General features: G+C 53.9%; 3 protein-coding genes across 3 annotated transcripts; 1 reads left to right on the forward strand and 2 right to left on the reverse strand.

Annotated features, from left to right (window-relative positions):
• The first annotated feature begins 2411 nt into the window (after positions 1–2411).
• Positions 2412–4687, forward strand: SPSB2 (splA/ryanodine receptor domain and SOCS box containing 2). Its single transcript, XM_054590973.1, has 3 exons — positions 2412–2527; positions 2666–3413; positions 4341–4687. The coding sequence occupies exons 2-3, from the start codon at positions 2750–2752 to the stop codon at positions 4466–4468; spliced, it is 792 nt and encodes a 263-aa protein (XP_054446948.1). The 5' UTR covers positions 2412–2527; positions 2666–2749; the 3' UTR covers positions 4469–4687.
• A 141-nt stretch (positions 4688–4828) lies between these two features.
• TPI1 (triosephosphate isomerase 1) lies at positions 4829–8243 on the reverse strand. The gene is made up of 7 exons (XM_054591480.1): positions 8021–8243; positions 6755–6878; positions 6557–6641; positions 6350–6482; positions 5978–6063; positions 5580–5667; positions 4829–5451 (listed from the first exon to the last, which is right to left on the reverse strand). Exons 1-7 carry the CDS (start codon positions 8235–8237, stop codon positions 5333–5335), a joined length of 852 nt encoding a protein of 283 aa, XP_054447455.1. The 5' UTR covers positions 8238–8243; the 3' UTR covers positions 4829–5332.
• A 911-nt stretch (positions 8244–9154) lies between these two features.
• USP5 (ubiquitin specific peptidase 5) lies at positions 9155–21854 on the reverse strand. The gene is made up of 20 exons (XM_054591481.1): positions 21788–21854; positions 18914–19039; positions 18602–18668; positions 18278–18411; positions 17978–18123; positions 17527–17711; positions 16999–17093; positions 16132–16325; positions 15298–15369; positions 14899–14986; positions 14645–14770; positions 13988–14141; positions 13493–13667; positions 12789–12877; positions 12040–12162; positions 11330–11473; positions 11108–11253; positions 10737–10890; positions 10392–10476; positions 9155–9791 (listed from the first exon to the last, which is right to left on the reverse strand). The coding sequence occupies exons 2-20, from the start codon at positions 19010–19012 to the stop codon at positions 9698–9700; spliced, it is 2370 nt and encodes a 789-aa protein (XP_054447456.1). The 5' UTR covers positions 19013–19039; positions 21788–21854; the 3' UTR covers positions 9155–9697.
• Positions 21855–22943: the final 1089 nt, after the last annotated feature.

Here is a 22943-nt window from a genome sequence, read left to right on the forward strand (position 1 = left end):
TCTCCCAAGTTTATTTCTCTTTCCCAGGTCTCTACCTCCTCCTCCATACCTGTCATTCTCAAGTGTGTTCTGAATGGTTCCTTCTGCTTGTTGCCCAGGAACCCATGACCTAAACCAGACTCACCATCTCTCTTTCCCACCTTCTTGCACCTGCCCCCGGCTGCTCCTCTTCCTGTCATCTCCATCTTCATTGGTGGCACCACCATCCAACAAACTCTTCCAGGCTAGAAACCTCCCTTTGTCTCTTTCCTTTCCCTGGCCTCAGCATCTAATCAGTCACCAAACCTTCAATTTTATCAGGGTTTTATTTTTTAAAGAAATGTTTACTTATTGATTTTAGAGAGACGAGCGGAGAGAGAAACATTGATTTGTTTCCACTTTATTTGTGCATTCATAGGTTGATTCTTGTATGTGCCTTGACTGGGTATCAAACCTGCAACCTTGGCATATCAGGATGATGCTCCAACCAACTGAGTTACATGGCCAGGGTCCTCTCAGTATTTCTTAAATTCTTTTCATCCTTATTTCTACTGCCTTATTTCAGTCTTTTGACACTTGTCAGCGGGGCTGCTGGAACCAGTCTTGGTGCTTCATGCCCTATTTCCTTTGAAGCCTCCTCAGTATGGCTGCCAGGTAGGGTTTTTTTTTTCTTCTTCTTTTTTTCTTTCTTTCTTTCCTGTTTTAAAACATATACTTTTAAAATATATATATAATCTTTCTTATCTATTTTCCATTACCATTTAGTCTCCTTATACGCCCACCCCACCCCGCCACCCATCCCCACAGTGTTGTCCATGTCCGTGAGGCCTTTCAGGGTGGTTTTTCTAAAATGAGCATCTGACCTTGTTCTTCTCTTGCTTCTCTCCTACTTGGCTCCCCTCTCCACAGGCTAACACTTGCATTCTTTAACTTGGCTTACAAGGCCTCCTTGATCTGGCACTGATGCCTCTAGGTTTGTCTCCATGCTGCCTTTGTGGCTGTAGCAACCCTGAAGTCTTTGAACTTCCCCAAGGGCAACTACTGCTTCTGGCCTTTTTAATGCCAGCTCTGCCCGGACTGCCTTCTACGTGCAGCAACCCTCAGCTCACCCCGCTCCTGCAGAAACACCTCTCAGGCCAATTCCTAGACACTCCTTAAGATTCAGCCACCTGTTGTCTCCTTTCCTAACTGCCTGATCCCTGATTAGCTGTCCCATCCTTTTTACTCCCCTATACTTTCATTATATCTCCGTAATTTCATCTACTACATGATAAACTTTTTATAAGTGTCCTTGTAAACTGTTTGAGGATTCACTGCTTGATCTTCAGTGCTTTCCACACATGATCACATTTGAACCAGAAACTGTTCCAAGTGCTTTGCGTGTATAATACCTCACTGAATTCTCATCAGTATCTCAGGCAGTAGCTACCAAGAGCATTTCCGTTTTACAGAAAAAGAAACAGCATGAGGGAGGTTAAGAAATTTTCCCAAGGTCTCCTGCATACTGGCCTTCAGGTATTCACACCCAGTCAGTCTAGCTCCACAGCGTGCATCCTTCACCGCTATATTATATTGCCTCTCTACAGCGTGGGTGCTTCGTAAGTGTTAGGTAAATAATAGAGCTATGCTTAGTGAGTGCATGCTAAGTACCTGACTCCATACTAAGTGCTTTAACTGGATTACTTTAACTCTACACCAACCTGTGAGGTAACTGACATCATTATTCCCCATTTTGCACAAGAAAAAAAAAGGTTCAGAAAAGTGTGGTAACCTCCCCAAGGTCGCACAGCTAATTAGTAGCATAGTTTCACTCACAGCCAAGTTCTTAATCATTACTCTCTCCCAAATGAGACCCACACTTTAGGAACGGATGGACATCCAGGATCAAGACTAGAACAGCATGGAGACCTATGCCACTGTCAGTGCTCAGGGCCGGGAATACAGAACCTTAGACAGAACGGGCTGACTCACAACCCCGTCAGAAAGAGACCTACCCTCAGAACCTCAGACATAGAACGGGCTGACTCACAACCCGATCAGAAAGAGACCTACCCAGAAACAGTGCCCCTGAATCACAAGATCAAGGAAACGGAGGTCAGCACAACGGAAGAACCCCCTTGACTCCACGCCCCTCGTATCCAGCGGCTCAGGAGTTGGTTGCCCAGGTGGCTCAAAGGTACTGACAGTGCAGAACAGACCTCCAGAGATCCCAAAGCGAGGCAGGAGAGGGATTAACCGCGCGGAACGGTCTCCTCGGCGGGGGCGTGGCCTCAGCGCGGGGAGCGACAGGGAGCGGCAATGAGAGGGTTAACCGCCCGGAGGGCCGGTTTGCGCCCGGGCGGGGCAGAGCCTGGAGGAGAAGCTGGAAGCGGAAGCGGCAGGCGTTCTGCGGCCGGGGCTCCGCGGAACCGGCGACCTCCCGGCACGGGGCGCCAAGCGATGCTGGGGAGCCACCAGCGGCGCGGTCACTGGGCAGGCGAGGGGGACGGCGCTGGAGAGGCCCGAAGGGGGTGAACTCGAGAGAACCACGGGAGACCGGGACAGATGGGTGAGGACAAGTTGCTGGGGGAGCAAAGAGGGCGGAGCAGCGCAGTGGGCAAACAAGTGAAAGGATGGCACGCGTGGGCGAGGAGCCCCCGCCAGGTCCCCGCACTTTACATCCTCTTTTCTCCCAACTCCTCTCCAGGTCAGTCCCGAACGGGAGCGCAGCTTGCAGAAGAGAGGCGCCCCAGCAAGACTCTTTCGGGGAATCCTCCAGTTCCTCATCTCCATGGGCCAGACGGCCTTGGCAGGGGGCAGCAGCAGCACCCCCACCCCACAGGCTCTGTACCCGGACCACTCTTCTCCCGAAGGCTTGGAGGAACTGCTTTCTGCTCCGCTTCCAGACCTGGAGACTCAACGGCGCCACGGCTGGAACCCCAAAGACTGCTCAGAGAACATCGTGGTCAAGGAAGGGGGATTGTGCTTTGAACGGCGGCCCGTAGCCCAGAGCACTGATGGGGCCCGGGGTAAGAGGGGCTACTCGAGGGGCCTGCACGCCTGGGAAATCAGCTGGCCCCCGGAGCAGCGGGGCACCCATGCCGTGGTGGGTGTGGCCACGGCCAACGCCCCGCTGCAGGCCGACCACTACGCGGCGCTGCTGGGCAGCAACAGCGAGTCGTGGGGCTGGGACATTGGACGAGGAAAGCTGTACCATCAGAGTAAGGGGATAGGGGCCCCCCAATATCCAGCCGGACCTCAGGGTGAGCAGCTGGAGGTGCCGGAGAGGCTGCTGGTGGTTCTGGACATGGAGGAGGGAACTCTGGGCTACGCTACTGGGGGCACCTACCTGGGACCAGCCTTCCGCGGACTGAAGGGCAGGACCCTCTATCCGGCGGTAAGCGCTGTCTGGGGCCAGTGCCAGGTCCGCATCAGCTACCTCGGCGAAAGGAGAGGTGAGGCCTGGGGTAGGTGTGGGACAGCGTTCTTTCACTGGTGGCTGTGGTTTGGGTTGGAAACCCAACGCCTTTACAAGAGTAGAGGGAACAAGTCTTCATCTGACCTGCCTCCCTAACCCCTTATTCAGTGCCAGAAATGGCTAAGGGTCTTCACAGCTGTTACCTAATTTAATCCTCCCAGCAGTAGAGGTAAAGGTGAGGCTTGGGAATGCAACTTGCTGTAAGTGGTGAGTGCCAGATTGGAGGGAGGCCCTCCAGGGATTAGGGCTTTACAGGAGCTATCAGCTCCTGGAGCAGAGGTGCAAAGGGTTAAATGGGTGCAGGGCTAGGTGTACAAGTTTCAAAGGAAGAGGACAGGCAGTGCCAGGCATCCAGGGTGTGACACAGGCATACCTACTTCCTCAAACCCCAGGAAGGAGCCATTGAGGCCCCCTCCCCCTACCACTCCTGGAAGGAGAGCTGTAGAGGCAGTTTGGGGTGGGACTGCAGGGGAGGGGCCTCCTTGGGGAGCCAGTGGAGCCAGGACTTGGGATTAATGCAGTTGTAGTCTTAGCAGAGGCCGGATACCTCTCCTATCACCCTCAGGTCAGCTGCTGTGGAGTGGAGGACCATCCTTCCTTTCACCCCATCAGCCCCTTTCCCAAGGCCTCTCCGGAATGGAAGCCTGGGCCAGCTCCACCCCTGTGATACCTACCTTGCCCTGTTGCTTAGAGGCCTAAGCTAGAGCTTCACCCACAGCTCTGGCTGGGAGCATGTGACACCTCCCACCCTAAGAGCAGATACAGAGCTTCAGGGTGCCTTAGATCTCTCTCAACCAAGGCAGGAGCAGGTTCAGAGCAGGAGTGTGGAAGGGAATCCTGTAGTTTGAGGATGTCTGGTTGGTGGCTGCACTCCTACTTACCTTCCCCTCCTTCTCTCCCCCAGCGGAGCCGCACTCCCTTCTGCACCTGAGCCGCCTGTCTGTATGCCAGGCACTGGGGGCTGCCCGACTGGGCCAGGTATCTGCTCTGCCCTTGCCCCCTGCGATGAAGCGCTACCTGCTCTACCAGTGACCCTGTGATGCCACAGATTGCAGGGCCTTGATGCCATCCCTCCCAAGAATGGGAGGGGAGGCACTGCTGGCTTAGACCAGCTACTTAAATCCAGGGAGCCTGGCAGGGAGGCGAGGCTGGGCCCCTACCCCCAACCCAGTCTGTGGGGAGCTCAACAGCCCCGGAGCCACCCAGGGGTGAAGAGAAAGAGCTGTTATTCAAGGCTTTGGTGCCCTGGTACGCAAGACATTTTTTTCAAGTAAAAATAATAAGAAATAAGTTGTTGTAAAAACCTCTCCATGGTATTTTTTGGTACAAGAGTTCTGTGGCTGCCTCAAAAAAAAAAAAAAAAAGAAAAAAAAGAAATGATGTGGAAACAAGTACAATGAAGGGTGAACCACAAGGCTTAGTGGCAGGTGTTTATTTCCCCTGCTCCAAGTGGGACTGCTCACGTACACAACACACACAGGCGTTGGCACCAGGGGTGAGAACAGAACCCCTGGCCTCTGAGGGGAAGATAGGGCTCTCTCTCAGCCCTGGCCCCGTGGTGCGAGATGGAAGAGGAGGGTGGCTTCTCTGTCCTGTCTACACTGGGGACTGAAGGGACCCGGGAACAAACTACCCCTTCCACCTCTCAGCCAAGGAGAAGCCACCTTGATGACGTTTCGTTCCAATTATTATAGTAAGTGGAGAAGGGATTGGCCTGGTCCCAAACATTACAAGGTAAGATGGAAATGGTAAAGGAGAGGCACAGTTTGGATTAGGCCATGAGAAGGGGCAAGTGATACCATCAGAAGCATGTGTGTCGGGGGGAGGAGCAGTTTCTGGGCTTCTGTGCTCTGTTGCCCTTGGCATAGCAGGAAGGACAGGGGAGACGGATGGGGCTTATTGTTTGGCATTGATGATGTCCACGAATTCAGGCTTGAGGGACGCTCCACCCACGAGGAATCCATCCACATCAGGCTGGCTTGCCAGCTCCTTGCAGGTTGCCCCAGTCACAGAACCTGGGAAGAGAGAAGAGAATGGTCAGAGCTGGGATGGGCATACTCCATCCCTACCTCCATGTCTAACTAAGGAGGGCTCAGTCTATTCTCAGCCCACCCCACATCAAGCTGGAGCCCAACCCACTCACCTCCATAAATGATGCGGGTGCTCTGGGCCACTGCATCAGAGACATTGGACTTAAGCCATCCCCGGAGCTTTTCATGTACTTCCTGGGCCTAGAACAAGAAGTCAGACTAGGTTAAGAATCTTTCTGCCTTTCCCAGAAAGGGGATAAACCCCTGGGCACCAGCAGCGAGGCAGTGGGGCTTCAGGGAATGCCAGAACCTGGATCCCAGTCAGAACACCAGGGCTCTGACACCCACACACCCCCCAGGCCATGGAATGGATGTCTTTGGACAAATCATTCTCCCCTTCTCTGGGCTTGGGGGCTCCTGCCTTTAAAAGGAGGGGTTGGCCCAGATAGTCTCTGCTATCCAGTTCTACTAAGGCAAGGCAGGATGAGGGTGGGGTCCTGGGCTTGTTTACCTGTTGGGGTGTTGCAGTCTTGCCTGTACCAATTGCCCACACGGGTTCATAGGCCAGAACAACCTTGCTCCAGTCCTTCACGTTATCTGTGGGACAGAGATCACAGATGGAAGGGTGAACAAGAAGGAGCTATCCAGCTTGGTACCCAGGAATAACGAAGAGGGTGACATGCTGCCCCCTGGTGGCTATTTAGGGAACTCTAAGAGGCATCAATACCAAGGGGTGGGAGCAGAAGTGACAGAAACGATGCAAGGGCTCCCATCTTCCCCTTTCCTGTAGCAGTATGGGGATCAAGTCATGCTGCGGAGCATCTGACCCGACCCTCTGTGCCTCCATAACCTTGGCTAGGCTCAGAGGTCCCTTCAGAGATACCTGCGATGACCTTGGTTTGTTCGAAAACGACCTTCTCAGTGATGCCAGCTTCCCTCTCATCTAGCTTCTCCCCAATGCAGGCGATCACTCCAAGTCCCTCCGACAGGGCATGGGCCACTTTCTGCCCAATCAGCTGTTGAGGAACAGAGCTGGTGAGACACTACTCTTGGAATAAGGCATCACTTATCTTTTCTCCTGGTTACTAACCTCATCTGACTCTCCAAAGACGTGCCTTCTCTCCGAGTGCCCCAGGACTACCCACGTGGCTCCACAGTCTTTGATCATGCCAGGGCTATAGGACGAGATGAAGCCACAGTTCCACAGGGAGCCCACCTGTGGCTTTCCACTCAATAAAGGGAAGTAAGGGAAGGGTCCCCACACACCCCTCTCCCACTTGCATCTCACCTGATCTCCCCAGTAAAGGCCCCATTAGTCACTTTGTAACAGTTCTGGGCAGCCACAGCAATCTTGGGATCTAGCTTCTGCCTGGCGAAGTCAATGTAGGCGGTGGGGGGTGCACAAACCACTTCTGTGGATGAGATCACATTTTCCAGGCTCCATCCAGTGCTCCGAAGCCCCCTAGCCTTCACCAATTGCCTTAGTTCTCTTTTCCGCCCCTTTTCACCCCAGCAAGATGATCTTTGTGCACCTCCCAGAGTGGGTCTGCTTCCAACTCCTAGAGCCTTCCAGGTGCCCCTGAGAGGCCATGGCCCTGCCCTTTGCTCTTTTAACAGCTGAGGCTCTGATTTCCCCGGGGCTATTCTGGGCCTGGGCGCCTCCTAGACTCAGCATTCCCTGGGGGCCAACACCACCTCCCTTCTAAAATAGCTCATCCCTATCTCCCACAGGCAAGGCACGGATTTTCAGCAAAGACTTAAGGAGCCAACTCCTGGGGTTGGAATTGGGGTCTCCGGCGAATAAACCAGAAGAGGATGCCTCTTCTGATCAGGCCGGTGATTCTGTGTTTCAGGTGGATGGGAAGGCCTGAGCGCTCTGCCGGTGGGTGGCAGGGAGCTACCGGCTCGTGGAGGCCTTGCGCTTTCCCGGTTCCAGGTTGGAGAAAGCCGTAGGACCGCTCCTCATTCCCAAATTGCTCAGCCTGTTTGGCATATGCTCAGCCCCTTTCTGCAGAAGGCAGGGCTTGTCCAGGCAGCGGAGAGTAAAGGATTAGAGCGGGGAGTTCTGGAGGCCGGGGCAGCGCGGCAGGAGCACTCAGCCCGCCAGGCAAGGCGCTGGGAGGAGTCTCGGGCTACGTGCGGCGGCGCACGGAGCCCGGCCTAGCCGCAGGTGACCAGAGGCCCGCACACCCACTCAGCCGCCTCCACTACCCCCCATCCTCTAACTCCAGGGCGGTCGCCAGCCTCTCCCGATCGCGCAACGGTGCTAGTCTCCACTCCCACGCCCGGCTCCCGATGGTGCAGCCCCGTCCGCGCCCTGGGGCCATCTTCCTCTCCAAGACTAGAAAGTCCTTTCTCTCCCCACTGTCCGAGCGCACCGTTAAACGTGGCCCCGATTTCCCCCTCGACACAACCCAGCACTGTGGCTGGGGGGGTCAGTGTCCGGGTCCCCAGCAGCCCTCCTTCTCAGCCTGCATCCAAGTCTACGAGCACACCCGGTAGCTCGGAGGAGGGCGTTTCCCGCCCTTCCTCACCCTACCCCGATGAGGCTCACCGGTGTCGGCGGGCACCTTGGCCGCGTTCAGGGTGTTGATGAGTTCCCCCAGATTTGCCTTCCGCCCATTCATCTTCCAGTTCCCCCCCACGAAAAACTTCCTGGAGGGCGCCATGGCGCTGGAGCCGACACACTGAAGGTCAGGATCACCGCGCAGCCGCGGCCACTGCCCGCTTATATAGAGCGCGGTGAGACAGAACCCCGCCTCCTCGGCCATGGTTAGCCCGGCCCCTGCCTGCAAGTCCTACCCCCCGCCCCGCCCGCCGCCCTTGTGGCAATGTTCTGACGTTACCCCCTTTCTTGTAGCAACGTTCTAGGGTCACCGAGTCTCAGTCGCTTCAGCCTTAGACGTCTGACTCGGGAGAAGGCGAGAACTTTGAGCCTTTGCGCTCGGGGAACCAGCGCTTCAAGACTGCCACCCTCTAGGGAGCCAGAAGTGGTTCCCAGGGGAACTAGCTGGCAAGCGCGACCACTCCGACTGCTTGGCCTAGACCACATTACTCAGGGTACTGAGCCGGGGGTGGGGTGGGGGCGTCTGAGGGGCATGTTTCCAACTTCGGGGAGAGGAACTCCCTTCCCTCATCCAAGTATTTAGCTATATCCCAGATTGCTGAGCAGGCACCTTTGACCCCGGCAGGGAGAGTTTGGCCGGCCCACAGTTACGTGGCAAGTGACAGGGTTCAGAGGGAGCGATGGCCCCCGCTGGCACAGAAGCTGCACAGCTAAGGACGAGGCAGTTCAGAGCTCCTCCCCGAGGAGCAGCCCACTCCTTGCTCCAGTTGGCCAAGACGGGACAAGTGACTGCAGGGCCAGGGGCCTAGGCCCGGGGCTTCCTAGCCACTAGGGACCTTCGGGAAACACCCACTGGAGCCCCCTGCTGGAAGTGTGTGACTTCTGGAAGGAAAGAAGGGCTTTTCACCCCGCCCCTCGCTCTGTCACCCCACTCCACTTCCCCTGATCAGTGAGCCCCTAGTCCTCCCTTCATCCTCCATTTCCCAAGAGCTATAGACAACTGAGAAGTAGAAAACTGGCTATGGAAGGGGCAGGGCTGGGAGTTTTCAGTAGCCGGCCCTCCTGCCAGCCCCAGGGAAGATATGTGTCCACAAGGTATCAAACAGGGCACGATATAGCCATTGTACTTTTATTCACATCGTGTATTTTGGCATTTTCCAGAGAAGAACAGGAAAGAGACAGGGTGGGGGAAAGACTGAGGCAGGAGGGTGAGGGGGTCCCCATTTCCCTCATATCCCTCCTGGCTTGACCACACAGGGAACAAACAAAGGGGGAGGGGAGCAGAAACACCCCGTCCTGTGGAAGAGGCTGCACAAAGCGACACCCACACACACACACAAACAAGCCCCCTCCACACCAGGAGCTGGGGGGATTAGAGAAGCAGAGGAACAGGGGTTCAGGGGGAGGGGAAGCAACATAGTCTCCTCACAGACAGGCGGCCACCCTCCCGTCCCCTTCCTGCTCTAATCCCAAAGTCTCTTGAGCGCCTCTCCACTTTGCTTGGCCATTCTCCTAGGGCCTCTAGCTTCTTCCCTGCTGTGGGGGAGGGAGGGGCAGAAAGAAAAAGGGTACAGAGCAGGCGGGCTCAGTCCATCCCCCAGCCCCTCTCCCTCATGCCAGGTGGTCTATCCCCTGCCCTCCGTGGTAAGGGGTCGGGGCAGGCTCTTAACTGGCCACTCTCTGGTAGAAGTAGATGTAGCCCAGGTCCTTGGGCGGCTTCTCAGAGGCACACACTTTCTGGTCATTGTAGATCACCCATCTGGGGAAGGTGGGGAGGGGTGGAAGAGGATGGACCAACTGGGCAGGCCACAGTGCTTCAACCAGGCTCCTCTGCCACAGCCTCTGGGCTCAATCCTGGAGACTCTGGGGAAAGGCCCCCAAACCTACAGTCTAGTGCTACCTGTCTGAAGAGAGCGTCCCAATCTCGCCAAAGTCATTAGACACCTTGCTCAGTGTCTGCAGATCCTCCAGTATCTTTACAGCCATCCCCCCACCCATTCCTGTAAGGCGGGGGGGCGGCAAAGTTTTTCTGTAAAGGGCCAGATGGTAAATCCTTCAGGTCTGGTAGGCCACCGGGCCTCTGATACTCAGCTTTCCTGCTGCAGCATGAAGACAGCCACAGACAATACATAAATGCCTAAGCCTGGCTTTGCTCGTTAAAACTGCTTACAAAAGCAAGTGGCCCGATTCAGCCCTCAGGCCGTAGTTTGCCGACTGCGCTGTCAGGCATTCCCTCGGCCCTCTGGGGCTTCTGGGGCTCCCACCAGGCAGCCCTTCACCTTCCCCAGGATTCCCAGGATGTCCCCCCGCATCCCCAGCAGCACTCCCCCATTCCAAAGGCACACTGCCAGGCTCTCACCTGCCTTCCTTCTTGATGTGGCAGACATAGTGACCACACATGGTGGAGGTGCCCATGTGACTAATGAAGGCAAAGAGCTGATACTCTAGGGGAGGAGAGAGAGAGAAAGCAGAGAAGACGATGGGAGAGGGATCCGTGAGTGATGGCCCAAAGATCTAACAGCTCACACTCAGGGAATGTAGGCACCTCCTAGAATGCCACCTTCAGAAGTCCTGTCACTGGGAGGAAGCCTCTGCCCGCTCTGCCCCGTGAGGGAAGCAGAGCAGAGCTGCCTCGGAATGAGGAGCTGGCATAGCAGGCTGGCTAGATTCTACCAGGCCTGTCCTCTTTCCCTGCAACACTCACTTCCAGAGCCATCCCGGACTTTAGGTCCCACTGGCACAGACTCAGAGATGGAGTCGGCAGCTGAGCGACCCTCCGAGATGTCCATGGCAGCTTCTGCGTCTAGGTCGTCAATGTGACTGAAGATCCAGTCCACAGCCCGTTCTAAACTATTGTTCTTGGGGAGGAGAAAAGCATTACATTTCCAACAAGTTCAGAGGCAAGAAAACCACCAGCGAAAGCTTCAGCTCCTTCATCACAGCCACAAAAGGGCGGAGACCAGCCATGGCCATACCGCACCGATGTCCTTGGTCGTGCTCACGAAGGATGGAACCTCACTCCCACCCTCTTCTCTACCCCAGAGGCTCCAGTCCTAAGCTGGGGACAGCGCCTACCGTGGCCCGCAGAGCTTTGAGGGCCTGGTCCCGGGAGAAGCCCATGGAGACAATGGTGGTCACGCAGTCCTCTGGTGGGGGGTCTGCAGCTGCACTTGTGGAGCCAGGCCCGCTGGAGCCAGGCAGGATGAGGGGGTTCGCAAAATCTGCAGATGGGAAGGGGTTGCCATGTGTTGGGGAGCGTGGTGACCCTGCCCGGCCCTGCCACCCAGCACTGCCTACCTGGATCATCCATGTGCGACATGACCCAGTTCATGGCGGCTTCGGCCCCGCTGTTGCCCGTGTAGTAGACGGCTTTGCGGCAGGCATCCATGGGGAAGCCCATCTCCACCAGCTGGATGATGACCGACTCATCCAGCATGGGGGCTATCGTGAGAGAAGGGCGGGCACAGTGACCGAGTCCTTGGGACCCTCTTTGCTCCTCCTCCTTCCCCCCCGGCCCTCTCCCAACCATTCCATTCCATGCATTTTCCTTTCACAGCCTGGCACCTTATCCCAAAACGAAAACGACAGACAATACAATGTGGGTCCAGTATCCTAAAGGCACAGAACTGAGGCTAAAGAACCCCCATGGATCCCCTTCCTTGTCCATTCTCACAGAATGGGCCCTATTTCTGGAATATGATTCCCAGCCCCTGCCCCCAACCAACGAGGTGACAAGAATGGAGAGGCAATTAGCCAGTGCTACTGCCATCCACACAGAGAATGTGGCTGGCAGTGCTCCTCACATCCACCAAAAGAGGGCAGAGGAAACCTGAAAGGGAGGACAGGAGAAACACAAAGGACAGGGTCATGGGGAGGCAGGCAGAAAAGACCCCCCCATCAGCAAGGGAGAGAGACAGGCAGGAAAAAGAGTCACTAACATGTTGGAGAGGAGAAGTGAGGGGAGCAGAAGGAGTCTTCGTCTTCGTTGCCATAGAAACCAAGGCTACCTTTGGGCTCATCCGGAGTGACCAGGGGTGGGGCAATGTCAGGCAGCTCCTCCTCTCCAGGCTGCAGCCCTGTACCCCTCAGCTGGGAGATGTCCAGCTCCTCCGGCATCTCAATGGACACATCTGTAATTGGAATGGCGGAAGAGGTCACCCTCAGGAGTTCCAAGGCCCTCCTGAGAAAGCACCTGGGGCATCTCAGGCCCCTGCACCGCATTTCGGCACTGCTCTGTAATAAGGAACTGTTCCGAGTACTCATCTTAGGGCTCCCAGTGTGATCAACGTAATCGTGGCCTGGGAGTCAAGGGACCTGGATTCTAGTCCTAGACGACAACAAATGAGCTGTAGGCAAGGAAGGGGGCCTCCAACTTGTGGGACAGAATGACTTTATACTTGTGTGGGTCCCAACTCATCTAAGAAATGAAGTTAAATCAGCAGTTCTCAAAGTCATCAGGGACCTGTAAGACCCACAGGAGCTAATTATTTCAAGATTATCAAAATAAAAATAACATCAGTTATAAAAATTAAACTATGGAAATCACTTTTGGTTGTGAATCGTAACTATAAAATCAAAGTAGTCTTTTAATAATTTTTGGTCAGTGCTTTTCAAACTAGACATATTTTGAAACATCTAAGGTAACGTTTTCCTCTTTCAGAGGGAAGTTAGAGAAACATTAGTTTACATGTATTAAAGGCCCCTTCCTTCTTAGCATTTTCTGCTTAACCTCCCTTGCTTGTCCCAGCCATCATACCCAGTTTCTTGGGCACCCAGTCTAAGCCGAAGGTGAACTTCTTGATCTGGATGACCAGGTAGTCAGGGAATGAGGCAAATCGTGTGGTCCTAGGGAAGAGAGAATGTCCTGGTAGCCAGACAATCCCAAGTTCTCCTATCCTGAAACTCCCCACCGTGGGGTTCAGCCTCTCATGGGTAGAACACCTGACAGCCCAGAAGATACTTTGTATTCTTATCTTGCCCTGGGCAGGCATCAGAGTGTCTGCAAACAAGGAGTAGCAGAAGCCCGGGGAAGGGCTGTCTCATTGACAGAAGCAGCAAAGCGGTGGATGGTTGAACTCCCTTGAGACCAAGCACTCTTACAGGTCTCCAGCTCTGGCCAACATCTGAGCAAAAAGCAAACCCATTTTCTGGAAATTCACAGTCTGTTCTCTACTAAGAGTCTGTGCTCTGCCACGATTGAGGGAGTGGAGATGCTGCACTAAAAAGTGGCCCTGTGCCATGAGAGAAGAGGGAGTGGTTTGGGCAGGACAAGGTAACACATGAGTCTGCTCCTGCAAGGGATTCTTGGTTCCCACTGGGGCCAGGTTACAGGCCTCAACTGATACAGTCCTGAGATTCCACCCAAAAAAGGAATGGCAGAACGAGAAAGAGGCACACGGCATCTTTGGGATGACCCTGACACAGGCCCCAAACCTTCCGGCCCGGACCAACAGGACTTACTTGACAGCTACTGACTTGGCCTGCAGAGCGGTGCTCCAGAAGTCATCCACCTGCTCGGGGGCCCCGTAAGCCTCCAGGCAGGAGCTGAAGGGCACCTGGGCCCGGACCAGCTCTGGCAGTGGCAGCTTCTCCTCTTCGGCTTGCCGCTTCTTCTCCTCGTACTCTAGAAGCTCCTCTGGGGACAGAATTGGTGGATGGATCCCTCAGAGGGTGCCGCCTCTTTCCCTCCTTAGCCTGGCCCTGCTGGCGCTCTGTCCTTGACTACTTCAACTCCTCCAGCCCCACCCAACATGTATTCCTATGATTCTGCTTTTCTCAACACAGCTCTGCTGATGAGCTATGGGCAAGGTTAATCCAACCTCTCTCTGCTGGCTTAGCTTTAGACTTCTGGCTGAGGAAGCAGATATACTGTGGGCTCCACTCTTATAAGGGTCCAAGCATTCTTCACAGCCCTCAGACTGCACCCATACGCAGGCCCAGCGGAGAGCCACCTACCTTTGTTCAGGGCTGCGTCCATGGGCACAGGGAGCTGCATGATGTAGTCCACTCGCTGGGTATACTTCACCTTCTCTGTAGCCAGGCACTTGATCTTTTCTTCCACCAGGAAGCGGAACACTTCATTAGGATTTTCAGAACTCCGGCAATTCCTCTATGGAAAAGAGGCAGGTGGAGAGATCTGGGCAGCCAGGGACTGGAATGGGGGCCTAAAAGGGTCCCTGGTGGTCAAGGAGGGAGAGGAGAGAAGGGGAAGGGAGCCTACCCCTGAGAGCGCAGGGGTGCAGGAAGAGAGCAGAAGCCTTCCCCAATTACCCACGCCCTCCCTGATTCTGGCCTGCTCACAGCACTGTGGGACTGTGCTGGAATGTGCCTGTAGTTCTCTTGATAAGTAGTAAGTATCCTGAGCATTTTCTTTGGGTGTATCCTTCATGAGGCAGCAAGCCCGTCAAGTGTAAGGACCACTGCTTGGCTCTGCTGTTCTTGCGTGTATTCGCTACCCCAGGGAAGGCGCAGTGCATGCAGACTGCCAGGTACAGGGGTGGGGCTGGGTGGGGCTGACAGAGGCAAGAAGGGGCGGGAGGGAGCGGGAGTGAATTGCAGGTGGATGGAAAGACTGCAAAGAGAGCCCTCCCTTGCCATCCTCTCAGGCCTTACTTCTACCATGTTGATGAGGTGAAGGAAGAACTCTTGGGCATCCTGCTGCCGGTTGGTAGAGAACTCAGGGTGACCCTTGCCAACGAGGGCCTTGAACATCCGAGGGGCAATGCCATCCTGAACTTCCTAGGCAGAGCCAGGGCAGTGAGTGAGCTGGGGCTCAAGAGATCACCAAGTGGCCTTCTTGAGACGTTTCCCAAACCTCAGTTTCCCCACAATCCCAGAGCCTGAAAAGGATAGAGTACCAGGCTCACCTTTGGTTCTGACACCTGCTCCCCATCGCCTGACTCCGGTGCTGGCTTGGAATACTCTCCGGAGAGAAGGCCATGGCCCAGCTTGGCCCTGTGTTAACATCCAAGGGAACCACTTGGCTTTAGCCAACTAATGATGGTCTCATTTTTGTCTATACCTCCTCCTCCCCAACTCAATCCTGACTCAGGGCCCTCCTTTGACAACTCTCTAAAATGTGGAAAATCTCAGGTTCCACAGGAACCGATCTCAAGGGAGAGCGCATGCCCAGAAGGCAATCATCTGAAAGCTTCTAACGGGCCAGGGCTAAACTGCTGCCCCCTCCGGGTGGCCACAGAGGAGAGAGGAGGCATATGGGCAGCAAGGCTCTCAACAGCCTTCAGACACAGGACCTGGGTACATACACCTGGGTGCTGAAGTCCTGGGTCGGGTCTGCCGGGGCGTTCTGGAAGATCTTCTCCAGCTTTTCCACATACCTAAGAGCCAAGGGAAGGAGGGTTGGAGGGGCTTTGGTTTGGGCTCAGCAGAACAGTGATGGGAGAAATTATCTACCAGCTCAGTGAAGAGACTCCCTCCAGAGTGGGGAGTTACGTGGTTGAAACGTGGAGTCCATTTCTTTCCAGCAACCTGCCCTTCTTCCCTTCTCAACTATGTCAGCACGCAGTGCACCAAGGCAGTCTTTCCCAGCCTGCTTCCTCCCCAAGAAAGCCAGGAGAAGGGAGAAGACAGCCTGGGAAAAAGATAACTACAGTTCATAAAGTCTTTTGAATGGAACCTCTCGATACATTTTAAGTTTTCAGATATGCATCAGGCCCTCTCCCAATTAGGTGGTAAAGTCTCTTATGTTAAGAATTTGCCTTTCTTCTATCTCAGTATCCCAAGTCCTCCCTCTCCCCCAGGCGTTATGCGGCCATGTTAGGTGCTTATCTGATGTCACTGGCCTAAAATAAAGACCACCTGCTCCCCCTTGAGTCAGTCAGGAGGCCTCAGAGTGCCCTGGGATTTGCTGTTCTGCTCTATCAGCGGCGTTTGCGTGTGACTCAGTGACGGCGGTGCAACCCTACATCTGGCTCCCCTCACAGCGCACCAGGCACCGTGTCACAGGGACTAAAACTGCGCTGGAACAGGGGCCTGAGGGCAGCTGATGGAGGAGTGTGCCTCGAGGCCAATGGCCAGGAGAGGGACGGGGTGTCAGGTGCGCAGAGCCCGGGGCCAGCAGTGGGGAGGGCACCACTCACTTCCTCTGGAAGTCGGGGATGCTGAAGAGCACCTGGACCACCGAGTTGAGGTAGCAGCTGTTACCCAAGTTTCGGATGCCTGTGTAGCCGGGCCCGAACAGGGGCTTCAGTGGCACACTCGACTCCTGGATCAGCTCCCATTCGCCAATCTGCTGGTTCATATCAATCTCCAACTCGGTCATCGTCTTGTCCGTCTGCAGGGAAGGGGCACTTTAGACGGGGAAAGAGACTCAGCTCTGGATTTTTTTACATTGGTCTCTCTCACAGGATCTAGCATGATACCCAGCTGGAGCCTAGAATTTGCTGAATTATGGAGGCATGCTGGACATCGTCCAGTCCAAGTTCTAGACGGCCACAAGCAACTGTCCCAGAGCAGGTGGTTGTGAGGCTTGAATGAGGGTATGAAATGAAGGCAATTCCCTCTACCTGAACTGTCTTTGCCATTCCAAAGCTACCCCTCCTCACCCCTCAGGTCTCCACTCAAGTAACACTTCCTCAGAGAAACTTCCCTGATGCCCTAGACTAGGCCAAGCCCCCCCCCCCCGCCATTAACTACTGCAGCACCCTCCGCATCTCTTTCATAGTACCCTTTACAGTTCGTAGTTATTTGTGTGAGCATGTGATTAATGCCTGCCTTTCCAAATAGCATACAAAGCAAGGACCACACCTGCTTTATTAGCGACTAACAGAGTAGGTACTCAGGAGTATTCAATGAATGAACAAATGATTCTAGAAAGTTCTTCAAAGCCCACATATCTTGGGGACTGGAATAAGTGTGGCAACTCTCTCCAGTACTCTGCCTCAGGCAAGGAACAAGGGCCCAACAGGAGCAGGAATGAGAAGAATCTGAAGCTGAATGGGTCTCACCTTTTGCATCTTCAGCATGTCGATGCCAAAGTGGGACAGGTGCTCAGCCAGGTTGGGGTCCAGGACCATGTCATCTTCATCATATGAGTACACATCTAGGACAGTGGGCAGGAGCAGTATCAGAAGGGGTCCTGGCCTGGCCACCAATGCCACCCCCTGCCTTGAGAGGCCTTGGTGGGACAGAAGGATGAGCCTGTAGGGTAACCCTCTCAGCTCCCTTGAACCTTCTGGGGATGGCTGTAAGGGAAGATGGGGTAACAGAGGGTAAGAATTGGAATTCACTGTGACTCTACTCCACAGGATAAGTTTCTAGAGTCAAATGGATTGGGAAGGATGCTTACTGATCAGATATACTGGTAACTTCTAGGAAGGGGACTAAGGTTTGAAGGATAATGAAAGATTTAGTCTCATCTGCAATATTTTCATTGTTTATCAAGAGAACACGCTCATGTTTCATTCGTGCCATATAAGATGAGTAACAGTTAAGACACGTCTAGGCATGGAGGTGGCCAAGGAGGGGAGGAATACCAGCTCCGTCAGGTGTGATGGTGCCCAGTTTGACAGCTAACGGGTAGCCTGTCTCCCTGAAGTGCTCCACAGCATGGTTGTTGCCCCCACTGCCATCGAAGTAGCGTCGGCCACAGAGGATGGAGCCATCTGTCAGGTTGAGCCATAGGTTCTCTCTCATGTCACACTTGGAGCACTTCCAGCCACTGACCCAAGGGGAAAAAAAACTGAGCTGAAATATGGGTCAGGGGTATCTGGGAGTGGTAGAGGGAAAGTGGACTCCATGGGCCCCCGCCAATCCAATCTCTCCCTCTTCTCCTCTTCTCTGGACGTCCCCCTGCTCAGTTCTTCCCTTCCAAGTCTCCCTAATTGTCGTGCTGCCGGCCCTCTCTCCCAGCAGATCTCCCAGGAGGGTGGCCTCTTCACCCCGGCTCTGGCGGTTGTGCCCCGAGGTAGAGGGGCCAGGCCTCACCAGGGAGGGATTCGAGCAGGGTTGTCCAGCTGCTTGAGGTTGAAGGCATGCTTAGACACCTGCCGTACTTCCCCATCCCAGGCCTGCACTTCCTGCTTGCGGGAGGCTGAGTCGGCCGACAGTAGTGCCTCCACCGCACTGGTCACCTGGGGGAAGCAGAGGGTCAGAGACAGAATCCAAACCCCATCCCCACATGCCCCTCTAGCACTTATCTTTAGATTTCTCAGTACTTGCCCAAGACATCATTGCCTTGGCCCTGCTTGCCCTAAAGTCTTGGGGAGGGCAGGAAAATCTTCATACCCGATCTCTGACAAAGTCAGGCAGTCCCCCCAACCCATCTCGCGCAATCTCCAGGTAATCCGGCAAAATGACAATCTTTACGTCCTCATCGTATTCAAACTTCTCATCGCTAAGGTCAAACCCGCCTTCGACACCTGATGAGACAGGAAAGAAGAGGGAGAGTAGGACCACGACCACAGGTAAATGTCCTTCCTCTGATACAGTACTTTGTCCCCTCCAGATCCCTAGTGCCACTGATCAGGCCCATTTTTGAGGCTTTCCTAATACTTCTGAGAGCGGGAAAGCCCAGCTTGGGTGGAAGACTGGGACTACGGTAGTACTCACCAATAGCCAGACGGGTGGGCTTCTTTCGTGGAGGGTCTCCAGTGCCTGAGGTAGCATCCTCCTCTTTCTGCAACAAGGCAGAAAGGACAGGATCAGCAATGAACACCAGGTAAGGAAGAAACGGGGAAGACAGGCAGGATGAAACGAGTTAACCTCAGAAGACAATGGAGCTGAGATTCTCCATTCTCAAACACGTGTGCTGAGTTTTAATGTCACTGACAGAAACAAATGAGAAGTCAGGATGGAACAGATTCAAAATGGAAACCTAGTGGGATGTGCCAGAATGTCCCCAGGCCCAGCCCCTCTCCCTACCAAGCGCCGGGTCCGCCGGAGGTGCAAGTAGACTCGCTGGCCCGTCTTGTTAAAATGTCTCTCCACATACTGCTTCCCGAAGCCCAGGAATGTGTTCATGCAGATGTAGAGGCCACCCTCAGATTCCTGCAGGACAAGAGGCGGGGCGGAAACACAGGGAGGATGAAATCTGGTTCGGTGGGGAAACTAAGACCTGGGCTCCAAAACTCCTGGTTTCCAGAAGAAAGGTTCTGTTTTCTAACACACTATGGCCCTTGGCAGGTCACTTACCTCTTTAGGACATAGTACCTGGCTAAGATTCTCCCCATTCTCCTATGACTTTGATAATCAACAAAGACACCAGGAGATGAATAACACCTATCAGTCACCATTCTTCCTCCTTCTCCTCCTTTGGGTTTTGGAGCCCTCCAATCAATTGCAGAGAACTCCTTCTACCTCTTCTCTGGAGCCAAGAGACCCAGGAAGTAAACCATGGACTTCCGGTGCCAGAAATTACAGAGGCGAAAAGAGTCCTTTCCTTGGAGAGGAAAGATCTGCATGTCAGGCGCTGAACCTAAACCAAGGACACCATGACAAACCCCACCTCATCTCCAGGACTACGAAAACCTACAAGACTGGAGAAGCAGAGATTCTTCTAGTACACCTAACCCCAGAGTTTGCCAGCAAGACCAGACCTTTCCTTTACATACTCTGCTAGGTAGTTAAATCCTGGTCCACACTGAGTCTTCTCCCTCCTCTCCTGCTGAAATCTGGCTCCAGCAGAACAATGCCTTGTGTGCAGCTCACAGCTAAACTTGGACCCACTGTGGCAGGGACATGAGGTCTGGCATTCTCCAGCCATCACTCTGTCACCTCCCTTCTCACCAATAACTAAATTCCCACTAAAGTCCCAACTACCTCCAACCTCAAAGCCATCCCCTTTCTAGAACAATCTAGCAACACTTGCAGAGACAGGCAGAACACATATAACCCAGATAGAAAACAGGGAAAGACAAGTGTCCACTCTAAATCACAGCTGACGGGAGAGGATGGGCATGTCTATCAGTGCCTTTGTGAATAAAGTGATGGAGTAGGAGGAGAAGGAAATTGGGGACAACAGAGGCTTCCCTCAGATCCCTTACATCCAGATTTTTGAGCAAGAGCAGCCATCTTCTTCCTGTAATATAAGCCTCAGTGGCCTTGAAAAATTCTCTGCTGTGATATTTAAAAATAGGGCACCATCGAAGGCAGTGCTTGGTTCCACGGATCATGTACCACTACACAGAACAGTGTGGACTGTAACATTCTTAAACAAACAGAGCATTTCTCATCAGGGAGGTCATGTAAGCTCTCTTTCTACTGTGAACCCGATTTGAAGATAATCAAATACGCTGGAAGTTGGTTAGCAAAGTCAACTTGGCCACACTGGAGATCTCTTGACTTGAGGTGAGAGATATGTAATAACATTACAAAAATTCCTTTTGGATTATTCAAAGAACTTTCTAGAAGAGAGACAAGAATATAAAGAGGAATCCATTGACTTCTACCATCAGTTGGTAATTTAAAAAAACATTTCTTCCTGAGAATGATGGTGCTTCACTAAGCCATGCATCTGATAACCTGGAAGGCATGAGGAAACTCTGCAGGGATTAAACTCCTCTGTTGGGAATGAGAGACGGTTTCACCAAGGAATGGGAGCCCTGGAGCTCTGCCCTGAGCAGTCCTCTTCTAGCTTTACCAAAGCCAGACTTCACAGAAACAGCATATTATTTAAGGCCAAACTTAAAGCCTAGCAAACCAAGCAAACCACAAATCAGTGGTGATCCTGAAGTGAGCTTTAGATCATGCTCCTATACTCAGCATTGTATTAATGAAGCCTTTCCACTCTGACTTGCAGTTTTCCTGGCCCTGAGCTGGTCTGGCTGAACACCCTGGGCAAGGCCCAGCAGAGGCTTGAGGGGAGGGGTGGTGAGGGGGGTGGATCCCAACCAGGATGCTGCCCTCTCAGTTCAAGCTCTGGCCTGGGCAGAGCCCTGTCTCTCTTGACGGTGACACAGGAAGGCAGAATTGCAGGAAGGGAGGTACCGGGAGGAGCCTGTATAACGTGAAGCACGGTGTGGGTGGCGGCTTTGTCTAACTAGTCAAGAGTGGGAGTGGGATGGGGCAGGGGCCTTAGTATCCTGCAAGAAAGAAACCATCTCTCTGGGAATGCTTTAAAAAGGGTTCCCTCTGCTTTCGGTGATGGGCGGGAAAAAGAGGGGGCGCGGAACTAGTTCATCTTAAAGAAGAAACTAGAGCTTTCCTCTTCTCTTTCCCTCCCCTCCCTTCCACTAGCGACCCACCTCCCCGCCCCCTATCCATATTAACCACGGATGGAGGCTCTGTAACTCGGCCTTTCTCAAAAATGGCCTTCTTCAAGGCTACTTTCAGACTACTACGCGCCTAAGAACTGCAGTACCCACCCTCCAACCCCAACCCCGGCCCAGAACAGTGGGGGGTAACCCCATCCCTCCTACACGAGACTACAAAACCCGAAGAACCATGCGCGACAGGCAAGGCCAACTCCCAGGCTTTCGCAGATATCCACTTGGGGGATGTAGTCCGACGATTGTGTTGCGCCACTAGCTTAGAACGGCAGAGGGAAGCGAGCGACTACAATCCCCACAATGCACCACGAGACGGAGAGCGGGTGAGACAGAACCGGTGGCTTCCGGGTGCAGTAGTCACACGACAGCTCCAGCTAATTAAAAGCAACAGCAGGGAGTGGCATAAGAGACCACATGTCCCATGGTGCACCGCAAAGGAGGCGGTAGCCCAAGCCTTGCAGGCCCCGGCAGAATGACCAGGGCTATGGAAGGAAGTCGTGCTCGCTGCGAGCGTGGGGAATGGGCTTACCGGTGTGTCGAAAGAGAAGGCGCACTCGTCTTTGTGGACCCGGTCTCCAGCCTTAGGGACCCGGATTGTCGGTGGCTACTGACAAGCCGGGTCCCTACCAGGTCCTTGGAACGAAGGCAGCAGCTCTCTTTCCACACAGCAGCCTTCCCGCGCTCGCAGCGGCGCGACTTTCGCGCCGAGCCCTGGTCTACAGGCTACCGCCTCGCTACGCCATGGGACATGTGTTCTCTTATACCGCTCCTCTTGTGCACAGTAAAGCTGGGGTGTGTGTGACTTCACCCGGAGCCCGCAGTTCTGTCCTCCACATCTCGTGTGCGTGCGCTCCTTCTGACGACATGTCAGACCATACACAAGTGGATATCTCTGAAAGCCTGTCGCGCGTAATTCTTCGAGTTTGTAGTCTCATGTAGAAGGAGGCATCAGGTGCCCCCACTGTTCCGTTCTTAAACATGTGTCTGAAAGTAGCAAGGCCATTTTAAGAGCAGTTACGTGTGGTTAATATGGATAGGGAGGCCCGAGTGTCGCTAGTAGGGGAAGGGGGAAAGCTCTAGTTTCTTCTTTAAGATGAACTGTCCCCCCTCTTGCCCATCACAGAAGCAGAGGAACCTTTAAAGCTGTCCCAGCGAGATGTTCTTTCTTGCGGAGATAAGGCTGCACTCTTGACTGGTTAGACAAAGCCGCCGCCCACCCATTAGCTTTCATCGCCTCCCCTTCTACAATTCTGCCTTTCTGAATAGACGGGAGCTCTGCCCAGGAGGCGAGAGGGCAGCATGTGTCCCCCTCCCCCCCCCCTCCCCTAGGCTCTGCTGGAGGCCTTGCCCAGGTGTTGAGCCAGACCAGCTCAGGAGAGAAAACTGCAGAGTCAGAGTGGAAAGGCCATTAACTCACAAATGCTGAGTATAGGAGCATGATCTAAAGCTCACTTCGGGATCACCCTTGATTTGTGGTTTGCTTGGTTTGCTAGGCAGTTTGGCCAAATGACTATGCTGTCTCTGTGAAGTCTGGCTTTGGTAAAGTAAAAGAGGACACCTAGGCAGAGCTCAGGGTTCCATTCCGTGAAACCATCTCTCATTCCCAACAGAGGAGTTTAATCCCTGCAGAGTTTCCCCATGCCTTCCAGGTTATCAGATGCATGGCCTTAGTGAAGCTACCATCA

Source organism: Pteronotus mesoamericanus, unplaced genomic scaffold (assembly GCF_021234165.1).
Source record: "Pteronotus mesoamericanus isolate MK-2021 breed Mesoamerican mustached bat unplaced genomic scaffold, CSHL_Meso_final scaffold_21, whole genome shotgun sequence".
In the NCBI taxonomy this organism is placed as follows: Eukaryota; Metazoa; Chordata; class Mammalia; order Chiroptera; family Mormoopidae; genus Pteronotus; species Pteronotus mesoamericanus.

Coding starts and splice junctions, on each gene's coding strand:
- SPSB2 (XM_054590973.1), top strand. CDS start 2,750: ATGGGCCAGACGGCCTTGGCAGGGGGCAGCAGCAGCACCCCCACCCCA. Junction 3,414..4,340: donor CTACCTCGGCGAAAGGAGAG/GTGAGGCCTGGG, acceptor TCTCTCCCCCAG/CGGAGCCGCACTCCCTTCTG.
- TPI1 (XM_054591480.1), bottom strand. CDS start 8,237: ATGGCCGAGGAGGCGGGGTTCTGTCTCACCGCGCTCTATATAAGCGGG. Junction 6,879..8,020: donor CAAGGTGCCCGCCGACACCG/GTGAGCCTCATC, acceptor TCTCATCCACAG/AAGTGGTTTGTGCACCCCCC. Junction 6,483..6,556: donor TCTTTGGAGAGTCAGATGAG/GTTAGTAACCAG, acceptor GTTCCTCAACAG/CTGATTGGGCAGAAAGTGGC.
- USP5 (XM_054591481.1), bottom strand. CDS start 19,012: ATGAACACATTCCTGGGCTTCGGGAAGCAGTATGTGGAGAGACATTTT. Junction 18,412..18,601: donor GCCCACCCGTCTGGCTATTG/GTGAGTACTACC, acceptor CTGTCTCATCAG/GTGTCGAAGGCGGGTTTGAC. Junction 15,370..16,131: donor ATCCCCGACTTCCAGAGGAA/GTGAGTGGTGCC, acceptor CTTGGCTCTTAG/GTATGTGGAAAAGCTGGAGA.